At 39.3% G+C, this 18,330-nt stretch overlaps 1 protein-coding gene across 3 annotated transcripts in view; it reads left to right on the top strand.

Annotated features, from left to right (window-relative positions):
• Positions 1–18,330, top strand: part of LOC102779054 (dedicator of cytokinesis protein 9-like) — a 61,889-nt gene that overhangs the window by 36,024 nt on the left and 7,535 nt on the right. For 2 of the 3 annotated variants that reach the window (XM_087835914.1, XM_087835915.1), the window contains exons 12-46: positions 385–729; positions 820–902; positions 1,488–1,610; positions 1,703–1,782; positions 1,878–2,065; positions 2,631–2,696; positions 3,339–3,431; positions 3,967–4,078; positions 4,248–4,366; positions 4,707–4,793; positions 4,909–4,998; positions 5,142–5,257; positions 5,371–5,440; positions 5,538–5,663; positions 6,052–6,123; positions 6,223–6,369; positions 6,590–6,673; positions 6,765–6,876; positions 6,969–7,147; positions 7,302–7,415; positions 7,556–7,667; positions 7,914–8,044; positions 9,113–9,227; positions 9,308–9,374; positions 9,921–9,968; positions 10,429–10,565; positions 13,183–13,298; positions 13,374–13,511; positions 13,643–13,825; positions 14,004–14,117; positions 14,365–14,580; positions 14,681–14,738; positions 16,947–17,053; positions 17,202–17,324; positions 17,468–17,581. In XM_087835914.1, coding sequence (XP_087692040.1) covers positions 385–729; positions 820–902; positions 1,488–1,610; positions 1,703–1,782; positions 1,878–2,065; positions 2,631–2,696; positions 3,339–3,431; positions 3,967–4,078; positions 4,248–4,366; positions 4,707–4,793; positions 4,909–4,998; positions 5,142–5,257; positions 5,371–5,440; positions 5,538–5,663; positions 6,052–6,123; positions 6,223–6,369; positions 6,590–6,673; positions 6,765–6,876; positions 6,969–7,147; positions 7,302–7,415; positions 7,556–7,667; positions 7,914–8,044; positions 9,113–9,227; positions 9,308–9,374; positions 9,921–9,968; positions 10,429–10,565; positions 13,183–13,298; positions 13,374–13,511; positions 13,643–13,825; positions 14,004–14,117; positions 14,365–14,580; positions 14,681–14,738; positions 16,947–17,053; positions 17,202–17,324; positions 17,468–17,581 — 4,185 coding nt within the window. Of the gene's footprint in view, positions 1–384; positions 730–819; positions 903–1,487; positions 1,611–1,702; positions 1,783–1,877; positions 2,066–2,630; positions 2,697–3,338; positions 3,432–3,966; positions 4,079–4,247; positions 4,367–4,706; positions 4,794–4,908; positions 4,999–5,141; positions 5,258–5,370; positions 5,441–5,537; positions 5,664–6,051; positions 6,124–6,222; positions 6,370–6,589; positions 6,674–6,764; positions 6,877–6,968; positions 7,148–7,301; positions 7,416–7,555; positions 7,668–7,913; positions 8,045–8,549; positions 8,805–9,112; positions 9,228–9,307; positions 9,375–9,920; positions 9,969–10,428; positions 10,566–13,182; positions 13,299–13,373; positions 13,512–13,642; positions 13,826–14,003; positions 14,118–14,364; positions 14,581–14,680; positions 14,739–16,946; positions 17,054–17,201; positions 17,325–17,467; positions 17,582–18,330 lie in introns of all 3 variants that reach the window. The other variant, XM_087835916.1, reaches the window with a different exon arrangement.

Raw genomic sequence — 18,330 nt, forward strand, 5'->3', positions numbered from 1 at the left:
CCCACAGTGTTCTCTACCATGGAAACCAGCTTTGGCCTCCTACCATGCATTAGCACCAGTCTGAGGCTGGTTTCCTGTCGTCACTCCAAGGTCTCTGTCTCTGACTCTAACACTCAACGCTCAGCTGGGACAATACAGCCATTAGCTCTTGAGCTGCTCTGAATGCATGCACACACACACAAATGGTGTTGTGTAATGGAAAAGCTTGGTGGAAAGAGTGAAAGGGAAGATAAATTACCTCAATGGTACATTTAGTCTTAATGGAAAATCAGAAGTGCATTAGGAGAATGACTATCCCTTAAATTGCAGCTTTCTTTCTTTACTTTTTTCTTACACTGCATCTCTATCTCAAAACATTTTCCCTCCTGTCCTCTATCGTCAAAGGTGGAGCCGTTCTATGTGATCCTGTCCCTCTTTGACGTCCAGAACAACAGAAAGATCTCGGCCAACTTCCACGTGGATCTCAACCACCCTTTGGTTCGACAGATGACATCCAGTCATGGTAGTGGACCCAACCAGCAAATCAGTGGCAGCAGTAATGATAGTGTTTTGGAACACAGGTTAGCTAGTGGGCTCCCAGAGGGGGCTGTCCGGTATCCCAAACAGGGTATATTCTCAGTCACCTGCCCCCATCCAGAAATCTTCCTAGTGGCCAGGATTGAGAAGGTCCTACAGGGAGGGATCACCCATTGCACTGAACCCTACATGAAGAGCTCCGACTCTGCTAAGGTACATTTATATGAAGATGAGGATATGAAGTGTATTTTTCTTGTCTTATGCTGATAATTGCCAAAATAAATCCCCTGTTTTCTTGTGTAGATGGCTCAAAAGGTGCTAAAGAATGCCAGGACAGCTTGCGGCCGACTGGGGCAGTACAGGATGCCATTTGGCTGGGCTGCAAGGTATAAAGCCACCTTATACTTAAACCATCTATTTATCTATTCAGTTCAGTGTTAGATGATAGTCTTGATCTCAGGTTGCAGAAACCGTCGCTCAGTGAGATGCTGGTGTATATAATACCATCAAAGACAGTCCCTGGTGCTGATCTAAATGTGTGATGAGAGAGGGCTTATAACAAACAACTGCTCACCCTCGTGCTATGCCTTCATGGGTTGGAAATAGGAGACGATAAGTAGTCTGGTTTCTTTAAAAAATGTAATCCAGCTATGAGTTTATATTTTATGTACAACATTAATGGTAGGTGGAGGTTTTTTTTGTTTTTGCTTTGAGGATTTGTGGATTTTGTTAACTTTGGCTTGACTTGCTAGTATAACGGTGTTCCTGTTTCTAATGTTGCTGATGAGTTGTTGTAGTTGAGGAAAATAGGGAGTTATAGTTGAAATACAGCATCCAAACCAGGTGAAAAGTGTGACTAAAGGAAAGACTTTCTATAGGAACACACGTTATTAAACCAGTATTGTGGAACTTAGATGTGCTCATCAGTAATTTCACTTATTTTTATTTTTTGGGTGTGTCTATCTCCCCAGGCCTGTGTTTAAAGATGCATCAGGCACTTTAGACAAAAGTGCACGATTCTCAGCTCTTTACAGACAGGACAGCAGCAAGCTGTCAGATGAGGACATGTTCAAACTGCTTACCGACTTCAGAAAGTACGTTCTTTCTCTTATCTAGTCACTTGTTTCTCTGTAACATGTTTTGATACAGTTTTACAAAAAATTCTTTGTTTCTTTGTTCCCAACAGACCAGAGAAAATGGCTAAGCTCCCTGTGCTCTTAGGGAACTTGGATGTAACAATTGACAGTGTGCCCCCAGATCTAACCAGTAAAATCTTCAAATTTATAACATAACTTCTGAGTATCTATTTACAGTTATCAAATTGTATCCACAAGGATTCTGACTATCATTCCTTCCTGTAGATTGTGTCACTGCCTCCTACATCCCTGTGGGGAACTTTGAAGGAAACGGGCAAAGCAGTGCTCTTCTGGAAGTGGAGGAGTTTGTTCCCTGTATTGCTAAGTGTTCCCAACCATTCACCATCTATAAAAACCACCTTTATGTCTATCCAAAACACCTCAAGTACGATGGGCAGAAATGCTTTGCTAAGGTACTCACAACAAGGCTGCATCAAAATAACTAATAATACAAGATACCTTTGATTTTGAGCTGTTGGTCGATGCATGACCCTCACAAATACTGCTTCATCTTTTAAAGAGAAACTTCTAAGACAAATCATTTTAGGAAATAAATGGTTTTGTTTGGCAGATATTCTGTTTAGCCTATGAAACTAACTGGGATCTCTTTCAAGCTCTTCCAGTCAAGCTGCAGAGCTGGATAGTTATCATAATGCACAGCAGCTGCTTCTGATTAGTGCATCAATACAAGATTGTTACATTTACTTTTACTAAGTCAGCTCCAAACAGGAAACCGACCGATCTTCTTTCCCTTGCGCTTTCTTACTCTCTTTCAATTTATTGCGAGCTCTCAGATCTTTACAGATTTCTCCCTCCTTTTATTGTAACAAGCGGGTAAGTCTATTTCACAGTCTGAAATAGACTCAGAGAGGCAAAGTAGGAAAAGTATTTGCTGGTAAATTGCTTCTATGTGACCTGCACATCGTGGAAATGTGTCTTACTTTTCTCTTACGTTCTATCTGTTTCTTCCCTCTTCAGGCAAGAAATATTGCTGTTTGCATTGAATTTAAGGATTCTGATGAGGATGAAGCCCAGCCGCTGAAGGTGCATTTACATGCTATATAGCATACTTCCAAGGCAGAACATAAAACTACGAGATGTAATAGAGTCATATACTTAGGTCACTTTATTTAGACACCCGGCAAGCTCTAAACAAGAAGACAAAAGACATCAACACTCAAGGGTTCACGGGTGCACTTTAGACTAATTGATGTCCTCTCCAAGAGAGGGTACTTTAATTTCCTAAAATAGATATTAGCTAATTACATTGCACAAGCCTTGCACAGATATTATCACATTTGGCTATTTAAACAATTACTAAGCAGATCTCAAAATGTTCTCTTGCAACACTTATGTAATAATCATCATTATCATCATCTTAATCATAATAATTAATAATAGTATGGCTTTGAAGCCTTTATTCTTTGACTTGGTGTTGAATGTTAGGTCTTAACTTAAATCTGCTTTGTATTGACTACAGACTAGTTTGTTTTGACTTGGGTTTCTTTGCCTTGACTTAGAATTAATCTTAGGGCTTTGTAATCTTGATTTTGGATTGTTCATCTTGACAGCTCAAACTAACTGATAAACCAACAACCACAACATATTAAACCACGCGATGAGCATGACAAGATATCCGCCTGTCCTCACATGATTTCTTGCTCCTACTTTTTGAATCTACTGCAGTGCATCTATGGCTGTCCTGGAGGGCCTCTATTTACTAAGCAGGCATATGCAGCAGTGCTCCACCATCAGCAGAACCCTGAGTTTTATGACGAGGTATTTCTCTGCTCATGTTATTCACAATCAGAGTTTAGTAGATACAATGGCTTAATAGGGCAGCATGTCATATTAAGAGGGTCCTGAGTTTGCCTCCACCATCAGAGTGGAATTTGATTCCTGGGTACTCCGGCTTCCTTCTACAGTCCAAAGACATGCAATTAGTAGGGTTTGGTAAATTGGTGATACTAATGCCCATAGGTGTGGATGTGAGTGTGAATGATTGTCTGTCTGTATCTGTTGTCCTGTGACAAACTGGTGACCTACCCTGTGGTACCTGGGATAGAGTTCAGTCCCTCCCACGGCCCTGATATGGATAAGTGGAAGAGAGTAAATGGATGGATTAAAAATAGCTACAAACTACCAGCAGAGAGTCAGATATGTTGCATGATTAAACGATTTTTTTCTCAAACCTTTTTGTTTTTGAAATAACAAAATACTTCTCATTGCCTCTCATGTTGCTTGAGCAAATTTGAACTCTACAACTGCAAAGCTTCTTCGGTATTAGCAAACTATGTTTTGGTGCTCTCTCTAGATAAAGATAGAGCTGCCTACTCAACTGCATGAGAAGCATCACCTTCTCTTCACCTTCTATCATGTGAGCTGTGACAGCACCAGCAAGAAGAAAGATGTGGTGGAAACTCCAGGTGGGCCATCAGTTTAAGTCACATCAACCCTCAGTGAATACGAAGCTGTTTGTGTGTGTAGCAGTTTGATTCAGATACACAGTGATTTAATATTCAAATCTTAATCCTTATGCTGCCTCTATTCCAGTAGTGGTGCTATGTTAATGGTGCTGTTTTTTTTAACCCTCAGTTGGCCAAGTATGGCTGCCTCTACTAAAGGATGGCAGAGTTATCACAAATGAACAACAACTTCCTGTGGCTGCCAATCTACCTGCTGGGTACCTCAGCTCCCAGGATGGTGTGAACAAGGTAAAAGACAACAACAACAAAACAACAAAAATGAACTTTTATTTTTTTGTAGGTAGTATGGTGTAGACTATAGATAGGTAGTGGACTAGCCTGCCACATAATTCTTTCATAATTCTTTGATTCAGCACTCTGTAGGTAGTCTCATTTCCATCAAACAGCGTGGCATCCTTTCATCCTTTCATTTCTGGTGTCTTGTTTAATTTTATATATTTTGTTTGTATTTTCCTAAAGCTAATTTTAGTATCAACCAAGACAACCAAGACAGATCTGTTAAACATATCCTTATCCTGCAGTTTATACTTAATATCTAGTGCAGTAAATAGTTGTGTACTTGTTGCAGCACTCTGGGTTGGAGATCAAATGGGTGGATGGAGGAAAACCCCTTTTCATAGTCTCAACTCATCTTGTATCCACAGTTAACACTCAGGTGTGTACACAAATAGCACATATATCCATGATATGCAGTTAATGTTAGCTGCCTACTCACAACAGTTTTATAGAATAAAAAAACTCTAAACATCTATATGACATGTTTCTATTAGGATCAGCACTTGCATAACTTCTTTCACCACTGCGAAAGCATGGAGATGTCAGAACAAGCTTCGGAGGGAGAGCTTGTTAAATACCTGAAGGTATTCAGAGCTCCATTTACTTCTAATACCCTGAGGAAAATAGAACACACACTGTTGAACAATCTTTTCATCTAGCATTTAAGGGATCATGACAGGAAGAGTCCACAGTTATTGACTTTTTTCTTCTTACTTCCCTCTTAAAGAGTCTCCATGCAATGGAAGGTCACGTGATGGTAAACTTTCTGCCCACCATTCTCAACCAGCTATTCTGTGTCCTGACCAGAACCACACATGAGGATGTGGCTGTAAATGTGACCAGGCAAGACACACACACACACACACGCACACACACACACATCCAAATACATGGAACGTCTGCCTTTCAGCGCCACTTTTGAACTGTGTTTTGTTTTTATTTCATTATCTTTGTAGGGTGATGGTTCATGTGGTAGCACAGTGCCACGAAGAGGGACTTGAGCATTACCTGAGATCGTATGTCAAGGTGCTTATTGTCTTATGAATTTTATCACAATTTTATCACAATGATGATATTCACTGTTTCAGAGTCTGACACTCCCCGCCCCCTTCTCTGCACCCAGTTTGTGTTGAAGCCAGAACCCTATTCTTTCACCAATGTAAAAACTGTTCATGAGGAGCTGGCAAAAGCCATGACAGCCATTCTCAAACCATCAACAGACTTCCTGACTAGCAACAAGCTTCTAAAGGTAATTCATCTGTCAAAAGGCAATCAGCAGAAGCTAATTGAAGGAGACTTATAAAGAAAAAGAAAATAATATTTTTAAACTAATCCACAAATCTTTGTAAAATAATTATTTTTTTCAATTTACCTGTAAAAAAATAAATTAAAATTAAATGAAACAACATAAATAGGTAATACATGATAGTAGATCTACAAACATTATATTCTGTTGCTATGAGTTCTCCAAAATTTACATCTGTTACTGAAATTTGAGAAAATAAATGAATAAATTCTTGTTGACATATTTATGATGTCATTTTCTAGTTCCATGCAACATTCACTTTCAAAATAATTCACATTTTGTACATTCATCGTATTTCTTTCTTTCACTGACACTGTGTTCTGGGTTGCAGCACTCCTGGTACTTCTTTGAAGGTCTGGTGAAATCCATGGCTCATTATCTGATAGAGCACGGGAAGGTTAAGGTAGATCTGTTGTTAAAACTTTTTGTCCTTAAGCCATTTTCTTACAAACGTGACTCCTCCAAATCTTTTCTTTTTCTTGTTTTCCCATCCTATGTCCAGGTCTCCAGGAACCAGCGCTTTTCTGCATCCTACTACCATGCAGTAGAGACTCTGGTCAATATGCTCATGCCACACATCACCCAGAAATATAAGGACAATCTCGATGCAGCTCGCAATGCCAACCACAGCCTGGCAGTTTTCATTAAGGTTGCCACCAGCTGATTATTTTAGTTTATATATTATATTTATGTAGAAATATAGAAATATATCTCAAATGTTCTTTGTTTTGAGGTTAAACATTAAAACATTTTACTACTTATTGTTTATAAAAAGACTGAAATGATAAGTTAATTCAGCTTCAGAAAACTAAGTGGACTTTTTTTTTTATGCATCTTCGCTCATTATATTTGTTCCCTTTTCCACACAGCGCTGCTTCACCTTCATGAACAGAGGCTTTGTATTTAAGCAGATCAACAACTACATGAACTGCTTTGTTCCTGGAGACCCCAAGGTTAGCAGGCATATTGTCTCTAAAGATTTGATACAGGTTGTTGAAGTTAATATAAAACCCTAAAATGTACATTCTCTTATGGTTCTTATAGACCTTATATGAATTCAAGTTTGAGTTCCTGCGGGAGGTCTGCAACCACGAGCACTATGTACCTTTAAATCTGCCCATGCCTTTTTGGAAAGGGAGAATACAGAGGTTCCAGGGTAAGAAAAAACCCACAATTTGCACTGACTTCATCTGTACATTGCATCTTTTTTTGGTCTTGCCTTGTCCTGATAATAAATGCCTGCTACAGATCTCCAGCTGGACTACTTGCTGACTGATGACTTCTGTCGAAACCACTTCCTGGTGGGACTGCTGCTCAGGGAGGTGAGTGGTGCACTTCAGGAGTCCAGAGAGATTCGTCAGATTGCCATCCAGGTGCTCAAGGGACTGATGATCAAACACACGTTTGATGACCGCTATGCTTCCAAAGTAAGTTCTGCAGCTCTTGGCCATTATCCTTCTCTTTGGCCATCTGCTGCATTTCCATAAAAGTACGTGTTAGATGTAGCTTAACCAGTGTGGTACACAATAATTTTTCAATTTGACAGCTTTAAATGATTTAACTCAAGGTTTGTTGTTGCAGAGCCAGCAGGCCAGACTTGCCACTCTCTACCTCCCTCTGTTTGGCCTGCTTCAGGAAAATGTTTATAGGCTTGACATCAAAGAGTCGTTGCCTCTCGACAATCGTAATGTAAATGTAAGCCTGACACCTAGTGGTTGTAAACTGAATGGTAGCTTGCATCTGTAATGCACGCCTCAGTTCTGCAGTTTCTCTCTTTATTGTTTTTAAGTGAGAACTAGAGCACTTCACAATAGTAATTTTAGTTTCTGTCCCAGAACCCACGAGAGGACTCTCCGGTACAGACCTCTATGGTGACTCCTCAGAAACCTGGCAGCTGCATAGAGAATGCTCTCCACAAAGATGTGTTTGGGGTCATCTCTGGAACAGGTGTTTCCTTTCTTCTCTGTCTTATAAGGACATTACTGAGTAATAAAAATGTGTCGAATTTAAATAATTTCAAATAAATAAAATAAAATAAAATTTGTAAATAATTTTCTAATATCATTTAAAATGAATAAACTGTATCTTTAATCATAGTTTACTGATCTTGCACCATGATCACAAATGAAAAATGTGTTTTTGTGGTTTTACTTTTGGTGAAAAACTTCTTTTTTTTTTACGGTCCCTTTGCAGCCTCTCCTCAAAGTTCCACTACCAATGCCAGCTCAGTTCACCATGCAGACTCCAGAGGCTCTCTGGTCTCTACCGACTCTGGGAACAGCCTGCTGGACAAGAGCAGTGACAGGACCAACTCTCTGGAAAAGGTAGGTCACCACTTGTGACATGGCAGTTCCTTAGGCACATTTGTTGTTGTTCTTGATGAAATAAAGATGAGTCAGTGGCATAGAGGAATGTTAACATCACTCTTAAAAAGTCAGACTAACATGATTAGGATCGGGATTGATAATAAGGGTTGATTGATAAGGAGAATAAAATATTTACTGGTAGTGGAAATTCTGGCCTTATTTGAACTTTGAAAAAGATATAGTCTGCAACATAGAAAACATTTCTCAAGGTTAACAAAAATATAACTATTTGAGAACTACTCAGGTAGACTAGATTAAACCTGGACATATAATATTAAAATTGCCCCACCTCCCAGAAATATCCAGAGACGGGGAAATAAAAGCCTTGTTTCATGACACAGACTACATTACTCTGTTGGAGTCATAATAGTAACAAAGCAAAAGCAGCATCGTAAGATTCAAGGTCTCTTGAGATGTGTCTTTATTTTCTATTATTTTCATACCCACACCCTCCTCCCACCAGTGCTCCATCACATCCCAACTCCACCAAAAGAAGAGATCTACCAGGAGGCATTCTATCAATGTGCTCCCTTTCTCTTTTGAACCCGAACACCAAGTCGCACCTCATCTTAATCATGCAACCAAGCGGGTCACCATGGACTTCTCTCTCCTCACTGTTCCCCTGCCTGACCTACTGCAGGACAATGACAGTGATTATAACAAGGCAGCTCCAGCCCAGAGGGTGGATGCAAATCATGAGGAAAACTTAACTTTACAAGTATTCTGTTTGACATGTGTGACCCCTTCAGAGTGTTTTTCATATTACAGAGTCTTGCAAATTTAGGATTTGTAAGATTGGCAGACCTTGTTGCTTTTTCACTTTTTTTTCTTCTATGCTTTTAAAACCTGGAGTTGTTGTTACTGTCTGCAGCAGTAGACAGGTTTTTAAAGAAAGTATTTGACATTTTTCATCTTTAAAGTTTGGTTTGTTTGAGTGATGGGTTATATCTCTTAAAAGGTTGATTTTTTTCAGTACTCCAAAGGTTGATAAGTAAAAGTTTTCTCTACTTTGTTCCTGTGCATCAGAATCCGTGTGCATCAGCCCTGGGCAGCACTTTGCTGCGCTCTGACAAACTGGACCAGGATGAGATCAAAAACCTACTTATGTGTTTTCTGCATATCCTCAAGAACATGTCAGAGGGTAGGAGCCATGCGATTCATATGTGATTTTGACGTGCTGTGGTCTAATAATCTAATTTCATGTAATTTCATCATACTCAGAGGCTCTATTTACTTACTGGAGCAAAGCTGCTTCCTCAGAGCTAATGGACTTCTTCACACTGATAGAGTAAGTAGAGAAAGAACCTTTTTATTATTACATACATGTAAGAGTGACTGAACATTTTCTAAATAATTTTTTTTTATAGATAACATAAACAAGATAGATTGTATTAGCAAGCCTTAGATGTCATAGTAAGCAAATTAATGAACATTGACTTCGCTAGCTTCACTAAAAGATATTGACAAAGGGACGCCTGCGCCAGTTTGTGGACTACTGTTCTGCCTTCAGTTTAGAATTTCATTTGTTGCCATTTGGGATTTTTTTGTTTAGAGCCATAATTGACCATGTTTGTTTGCACCAGTCTGCTGGACCTTGCCATCTGCTAGTTAGCTTGACCGCAAAGAACTTTCCTGGATTGAAGAGGGAATGAGACCATACCCAAACTCTGTCTGCCTTTATCATATTCTTAAGACATTTGGTGTAACATCTCGAGTTTGCAGCAACAAATCCAAGGGTCGTTTGGAGATTCGGATACAAATCCAGCTCTGCAGGGGTCAAATGGGTACTAGAAGTAATAACTTGTGAATAATAATACCTGTGTTTTTCCTGCAGAGTCTGCCTTTATCAGTTCAGATACATGGGGAAGAGATTCATCGCCAGGTAGAGTCAATATTGTTCTGTCTGCTGATTTCTGAATTCTTGAACTTAAACTAATTTTGCCGGCATTCCATGCAATTAATGATTCATATCTAAACAGAGACTCTTAGCGAATCTTCTGTAAATGTTTTAACTGTTGGATTTTGATTTGTTCTTTGATCCTTAACATTGCTGGCAAGTTGTTTTATGGCCCCTCCCTGGGTAAGATTGCGATCTTACATTCGCTGGTTGCTTAACAAAATGCATGACATTCTTTTTGCCTCTGTCAGTTTAAAACCACATTACATATTAGACATTTATTTATTTCATGTGTCCATGGTTTATTTCGTACAACCATTAACACCCTCCGTAAGTGGTGCTTTAAAATAACAGTATTATACCCTTTTGTGTGTCTTTATTTTGACTTAGCTGTAAGTAAGTCATTCAAGCTTGAAGTTAATAGTACTTCTCCGTTTTCCAACAGGATCCATGAGGGGGCGGGGCCTGTAGGTCCTGACAGGAAATCACTGACTCTCCCTGTGTCTCGTAACAGAGCTGGGATCCTCCACGCCCGTCTGCAGCAGCTGGGATCTCTGGAGAATGCTCACACCTTTAACAACAGTAGGCCTGTCCACCTGAAATGGATGATTAAATGGATGCTTTCCACATGTCAACAAAAAACAAATAAACATATAAATAAAAATACCCATTAATTTAGTCTAAATTTGGTAATGTAGTTATATTTGTTAGTTTATCCGACTTAGCCATCTAGTTGACCGGCCACAATTTACTTTACTGGTTTAGCAAAACTTGCACATGGTGATCACCTAATGGCTCTTCACCTAAATTGTCAAGGTCAAGCTCAACGTCTCTCTTTTTTTTGTTTTATAGACAATAATCTATGAATTGCAATCGGTGATATGCTGGATGAGATATGTCACTAATGATCTGGTTTTTTCCATCTGTCTTGGAATTCTGTCCCACCATTTGGCAAAACCAAAAGGAAGAATTTGTGATCGACGTTTTTTGAGTTTAGAGGTCTTGTTTGCTAATTTGATAACTAATCTTAAGGCAATGTTTTGTGTTCTTTTTGTGTTTTCAGTCAGAATTTTTTCCAAGTACAGATGTACATGATTCCTAAAAATCGTCCCACATCTGTTTTGAATGTTTTGAACATGAGCAGAAACTACACATACATCTAAAGTATTACAGGTAACAAATTAAATGATCACTGATGTGATAATTATTCACCAAAACAAACGGCACAGAACTGTAAGAAGTTTCCATCTTCAAAAAAGATGAGGAAGTCGTTTTATTTTGTTGAATCATTAGGTAACGCTTTTATTCTCTAAAAACATTTGAAGAATGGCATAATACCGACAAAGTGTTTGATGTTCGGTGAAACCTACATGTAGGGTTACCAGCATATAAAAGTAAATCATTAACGAGACAGAATCAGTATGAAGGCAAAGCACACATAACAGATTTTGAGATAGCATGATGATGCATATGAGGTTATACTTTTTAAGTACACGAACTACAACTGTTCTTGTAGAAAAACACCCCTAACCTTCAAAAAATTGATTTATTAAGAGTTAACTGGGTTACAACCAAGACTATTAAACTAAAACTTCTTACGTCATTTAATTTCAGTAATAATGACACGTCTCCTAATAAGGACGAACTGAAAATATACACATTTGTATTATTTTTATCTAGTCATTTTTAATAGCACACTTTGATGTTTTATTTGTAATCATTTGGGCAAGAATGTACTGTATATACTTAGAGTATGTATGAAATGTTATTTCCTTCTTTCAGGTTGAATTTCAACATACTTAAGAGCATTGTTGGTCAAGTTACTTGAAAAAAGTAATCAGTAACTAATTACTGATTACTTCCCCCAAAAAGTAATCCCGTTACTCTACTGATTACTTATTTTCAAAAGTAATTAATTACTTAGTTACTTAGTTACTTTTTAAAAACACGATTTACAACCTGAATAGGTGATAAAGCGATAGATCTTTCAGCCCAATTCTACTTTTTCTACATAATCCATCATACAAAATGTAATCAAATGGAAAAGTCTCTTTTTAAAACTTGTTTTATTAGTTTTAGTCTTTTAACTTTATGCATCAAGCAAAAATTAAATTATATGCAACATTTTCTGACTGGAAGAAATTTGTTTAATATTTAAACTTATTTTCTGCACATTCCAGCACATAAAATAATTTTTTTGTGTGTTTACACTCAGTCTTTCAAATAGATGCAAGTAAAACACAGCAGAAAATAAATAAAGTCAAAGACTCAGCGGTCCTGTTGCTCTATTTTCACCTGTAAAGCAGGAGTGGGGTAGGCGGAGGTTTATCCTGGTGCAGGTGTGCTGCAGCGGTCAGTGGAAGAATCCGCGAGTTTCTCTGTGAGTTTCCCATTACGTCGTAGCTACTCGGTGCTTGCTCGGAAGTTTAGGGGGGTTTTTCGCTGTAAAAAGAAGTTTTCTTCCCACACACAACGGACACTAATGTTTTTGTCACTTTTTATGGAATCAAACTCAAAGTAAGGTCAGTACTTCCACGCTTTAAACGCTGCACGCTCATACTCTCTCTGCACTCGATATATGATCCATTGTTGATCTGCACACAGCTGTTGTCACGAACGTCGCACTCGCTTACGTCACTGTCATGAGACATTCTCGCAAAAAAAAATCACGGTTTTAGTAACGCAGTAACGCAGCGTTCCTACAGGAAAGTAACGGTAATCTAATTACCGTTTTTGCAATAGTAATCCCTTACTTTACTCGTTACTTGAAAAAAGTAATCGGATTACAGTAACGCGTTACTGCCCATCTCTGCTTAAGAGTATACTTAAAGTACTTTGTGTGTAGCTGGGGTGAGTTGTACTGTGCTAAAATGTGGTCATGAAGCAGATGTTGCTGTAGTTAAAGTAGGATATTATTGTTTTTATTTATTTTTTGTACCTAAATAATATTGTGTTTATCTGAATTAATGTAGCCATGCTTTCCCGAGCTCTTGGCGGCAACGGATTTGTCTTTTACTGACTCCTTCGAGGAGTTGGTAATGGTGACAAAATCAACAACAGGTCTGCCATACAAGCACATGGCAAATCGTTATTGGTCTTAGATGTAAATCAATAAAGCAATTAACGGTATGCACTTTTTTTATGGCTCTAATAAAACATTATCCCTATCGGAGACGTTGCGTATGTGCTTTCTGTGCAGCGTACTCCTGTACGGAAGCAGATGTGAGCAGCCAGTGCCTTCTAGAGGCCAGTGTGTCTACAGAGGTCTGTCTCACTGTGCTGGACACACTCAGCACTTTCATCATGGGGTTCAAGGTATTAACAGAGACAGCCAACATGACACCCTTTATTTTCTTGCTCAGCCAATAAGCTCACCTTCCCTGTTTTCAGACCCAGCTGAATTCAGATCTCGGTCACAATCCCCTGATGAAGAAGGTTTTCCAGGTGCACTTGTGTTTTCTGCAGATACCTCAGTCTGAGGCCGCTCTCAAACAGGTCTTCACCTCACTCAGGACTTTCATTTACAAGGTGAAATATCTGGCCCCATGTTTATTGACTTGGGTTGGGCTGAATTGGGTTGTAACCCATGTGGTTGTGATTTTTTGATATCCACAAATCGACTTGAAATGACCCCACAGCTGCATTTCCATGTCCTCTAGTTCCCTTGCACCTTCTTTGATGGCCGGGCCGACATGTGTGCCTCTCTCTGCTACGAAATTCTCAAGTGCTGTAACTCCAAGCTGAGCTCCATCCGTAGCGATGCTGCCCACCTTCTCTACTTTCTTATGAAAAGCAATTTCGACTACACAGGTCGCAGATCCTTTGTACGAACACATCTGCAGGTAAGCGTTTCATTTGTGTCCGTCTAAATTTGACATTTTATATGTTTAGTTATCTTTTCTAGTCTCTATCTACATACAATATCTATGATGTATCTGCTAACCATGTTAATGATGTATCTCTGTATTATACAGGAAGTCTTAAATGTAAGGTTCTCTTTACTTGTTGATATTCACCCAGGTGGTAATTGCTGTCAGTAAGCTGATTGCTGACGTCATCGGCATAGGGGGTATGCGCTTCCAGCAGTCTCTCTCCATCATCAACAACTATGCCAACAGTGACAAGACCATCAAGGTGAGGAATGAGAGTTTGGTAGGCAAAATAAATTACCAGGAGAACTGTTGAATAATTTTAGTTATTTCCTGTCCCAAACTGGTTGATTAACACTTGGTCAGATCATACATGTAGCAATACTATCTATTACTAGGTGGCTAAATAGATACATTTCAGCCTTTCTCCTGTTTTGGGGCAAACACATTTCAGTACCCACTTCTTGCTTTATGTAATCCTGAACATTCACTTTGTTGTTGTGCTTGGGCAGCACACAGCGTTTCCTTCAGATGTGAAGGACCTAACAAAACGCATCAGGACAGTGTTGATGGCCACAGAGCAAATGAAGGAGCACGAAAATGACCCGGAAATGCTGGTAGATCTCCAATACAGCTTAGCCAAGTCCTACACCAGCACCCCTGAGCTCCGTAAAACCTGGTTGGACAGTATGGCTCGCATCCACAACAAAAATGGGGATCTTTCAGAGGTATTTTACGTCACATTGAATACCTTGACTTTTTTTCTGCAGTAAGGCATTGTTGTGTTAGCCTCTGACTCGTGACTGTGTCTGTGCTTTTCACCTGCAGGCAGCTATGTGTTACGTGCATGTTGCCGCTCTGGTGGCTGAGTATCTCTGGAGGAAAGGTAAGTTGAGGATATAATGTAAGGTCTCCTGGCAGTTAACTATTTGAACTCCAACATGTTTTTATGATCCTCATTTACAGAAGCCATAAAATGAATCTCTGATAAACATTACAGCAGTAGAGGAACATTATCCTGGAGAGATTGATTGATAAACTCAATAAAGCCTGTCAACTCTCTTGTTGTTTTCAGATGAAAGATTTATGGAGCGTGATAAAAAGCTATACGTCTTACACATATCAGAGCTGGGGATGTCTGCAATTGAAATTGTAAATTGTATACACTGCAAATTCCTCCAACTCTAAAATCATCAATAATTGTAAAAAATAAACAGTGTGAGTCATATTCCTTCGTCGTTATCCTTCAAGTTTATGGTCCTGTGCCGTGTTTTTGCTGCCCTCTTCTTGACAGAGAACTCAGATGTTGTTCCTGGGAAGTGCTTTAGTTACTAGGGGTGCAACGATACACAAAATTCACGGTTCAGTTCGGTTCGGTTCGATACTTTGGTGTCACGGTTCGATATTTTTTCGATACAAAAAAAAATGTTCATGCTTTTTTAATTTGTCATTTATTAAAATTATAAATATATATTTTAACTCAAAAGTACAGTTTTTACATTTAATGTTGCTGAAACAACAAAGTAATAAAAAAATAAATCTATCTGATTGAGGAATCACTCATCTTTGGAAAAGAGAGTTTATTACAGAGAAATGTCTCTTTCCAAAATAAAAGCTATACTATACGCTTCTTCTGGGCTATATTCTCAGCAGCATATTAAACATATCAGGTCCCCATAAGGAGAATCATGTGCTAACGGCTGTCTAAATGACTCGGGTAACGTTTGTATGCGTGCTTGTTGTTTTTGTCTGCTTCCACTTGTCTTTGCACGAGGATGATGTCGGAGTAAATGTGCAGTCATATTCGTTGTGTTCCCACTAGTGCTGTCAGCGTTAATCTGAAATGACGTTAACGCCACAACACGGCAAATCTCCGTTAACAAGCTACCGCGGATCGCCTCGTGCGTGGGGCTGGACGGCCAACACGTTAACGAGCTAAGTGCGCTAACACACTAGTTCCCACCAATGTAATTGAGCATTGCGTGGCACATCCAACATACTGTTTTACTTTTGTCCATGACTGGCTTACCTTCAGGGTCATACGTCACATGAAAACCAAAATAGTTCCAAACGCCAGATCTGAATGAGGGTGGGGGAGGTTCAATTTGCCATGTTGCAACGAGAGCTTAGCTTCTGTCTCGCTAGCTTGCCCTGCGCTCAGTGAATCTGCGTTCGACTACTCCGCCTAGGCTGCACTGTCGAGCGCAGATCCACTGATCGCTCAACACAGACAGCTTCGTCAGAAGGAAAGTTGATAAAATAAATTTTGTATTGTTCGATACATATGCGTACCTAACCGAAAGCACTGTATCGAAAGGTTCAATATCGATACGAATATTGTTGCACCCCTATTAGTTACCACTGGGACTACTGTTGCCTTCACCCTTCACGTCTCTCTCTCTCTCTCTCTCTTACTACACACACAAAGCGGAAGAAACGTGGCTGATAATTAGTGAGTGTCACAACCAGGATGAAAGAACAAACAAAGGTCCACGAGTACATCAGGAATTTATCTGCAACTGATAGTGTGCTTAGTGAATACCTCGGGCAGCAGAAGCCCAACAAAGAAGAGCAGGAAGGAGAGAGGAACCATCAGGGAAGGGCAGGCCCCTGCATGGCATGTACCACTGGCTGATACTAACAAATCCTACCAAATCCTAAAAGCTGGACTGACAGACAACACAGAGTGTTGACAACAAATCATGGCAGCACGGGAACAAGCTCTGAGCACAAGATTCATAGAGGCTCGGCCTATTACACCAGGCAAGACCCCAGGCGCAGGCTGTGCAAAGATGCCCCTGAGACAGTCTAGCACATAACCGCATGTTAAATCTCTAAAATCCTGTAAGTTGTGGGGTCTCCATGGATCAGACTTGTTTGTCCAGCACATCCCACAAGATCCGCTTGGACTGAGATCTTGCCAACCTCAAACCATTCCTGAACTATTTTTTGCATCATGGCAGGGCACATTATCCTACATAAAGAGGCCATAGCCAACCGGGAATATCATTTCTATGACAGGGTTGACATGTCAGTGGTGATAGTTTTATGCTTGATCAGTGTATGGTCTCTCTGTGTACCTCTTTTATGCCAGGCATGTTCAGGCAGGGCTGCTCAGCTTTCCGTGTCATCACTCCGAACATTGACGAGGAAGCAGCCATGATGGAGGATGTTGGGATGCAGGATGTTCACTTCAGTGAGGTCAGACTTTGTTTCGATCTTTTCTGAATGTCAGCCTATAGAATGTCTTTTTAAAATTAGTCATTGGCTTCAGGAATATTTTTTGGCAGTAACATTACTCCCACTTCTTAGTGTCTTTTCTAAAGATAAGATAATTGTTTGTGTTCAGGAGGTGCTGATGGAGCTTTTGGAGGAGTGTGCTGATGGCCTCTGGAAGGCAGAGCGTTATGAGCTCATTGCTGATGTCTATAGGCTCATCATTCCCATTTATGAACAGCGCAGAGACTTTGAGGTGAGCTGCACACTGAGCACAAGTTATAGACAAAGTGTGAATTGTTCTGTTCTGTTTATATAATGCCAATTCACAACAACAGTTTGTAAATAAAAACATCTGCGTGACTGTTATTGCAATTTGTTTTTGAATTTGTCAAACAGAAACTGGCACACCTGTATGATACACTCCACCGTGCGTATACTAAAGTGATGGAAGTAATGCATTCTGGCAAGAGACTGCTTGGCACATACTTCAGAGTGGCCTTTTTTGGACAGGTAAGTTTATAAAATAAAAAGTAAATAAATATGATAATAATTAAAATTTTCGGTTTAGCTTAAATTTGACTCGGTCCACAGTTTTCATAAAAGCATGGTGTTTATCTTATTGTTTTTTGCAGTACAGTACCACATACACACATACACTCTCTGATACAGCTGAACCTTTGAATCTAAATGGAACACTACTATTTTTTTAATTGAGATTTCTCTTCTTTTCCCTTTCCTTTTAAGGCTGCGGTAAGTGAGTAGAGGAGTCCTCCTCTATGTCAGTGCCTTTTTACGTTGTTTAAGGGCTAATGAGTATTTGTAAAATTACTATCAAGTATCTGTAGATTTTTAAGCTTTTGTTGCTTCATGATTTTTTTTGACCAGTAGTGGATAAAACATGGTTACATGGTCACAAAACAATAGCTGTTGTGTGACTTTTATATCATTTTATCTCTTTTCTGTTTCATTTGCAAATCCAGAAACTCCATTCTGATTTTTTCCCCTGAAAGTTTCTTTTGATTAATTGATGAAGCCTTTCCAACTTTTACTTTTATACAAATAAACCACAGTGTAACTGTTACGCATGTATGAATATATTAAATTAAATAGATTGTATCCGTTTGACTCTGTAGTGATCAGCTAATGTTTGCTGTGTTTGATAACTTTCTGTATATAATGACAATCACTTAAAGTGGACCTATTGCTCATATCATATGTGTGTGTGTGTGTGTATATATGTGTGTGTGTGTATATATATA

The sequence above is a fragment of the Neolamprologus brichardi genome, chromosome 23 (assembly GCF_056152115.1).
Source record: "Neolamprologus brichardi isolate AB-2024 chromosome 23, ASM5615211v1, whole genome shotgun sequence".
In the NCBI taxonomy this organism is placed as follows: domain Eukaryota; kingdom Metazoa; phylum Chordata; class Actinopteri; order Cichliformes; family Cichlidae; genus Neolamprologus; species Neolamprologus brichardi.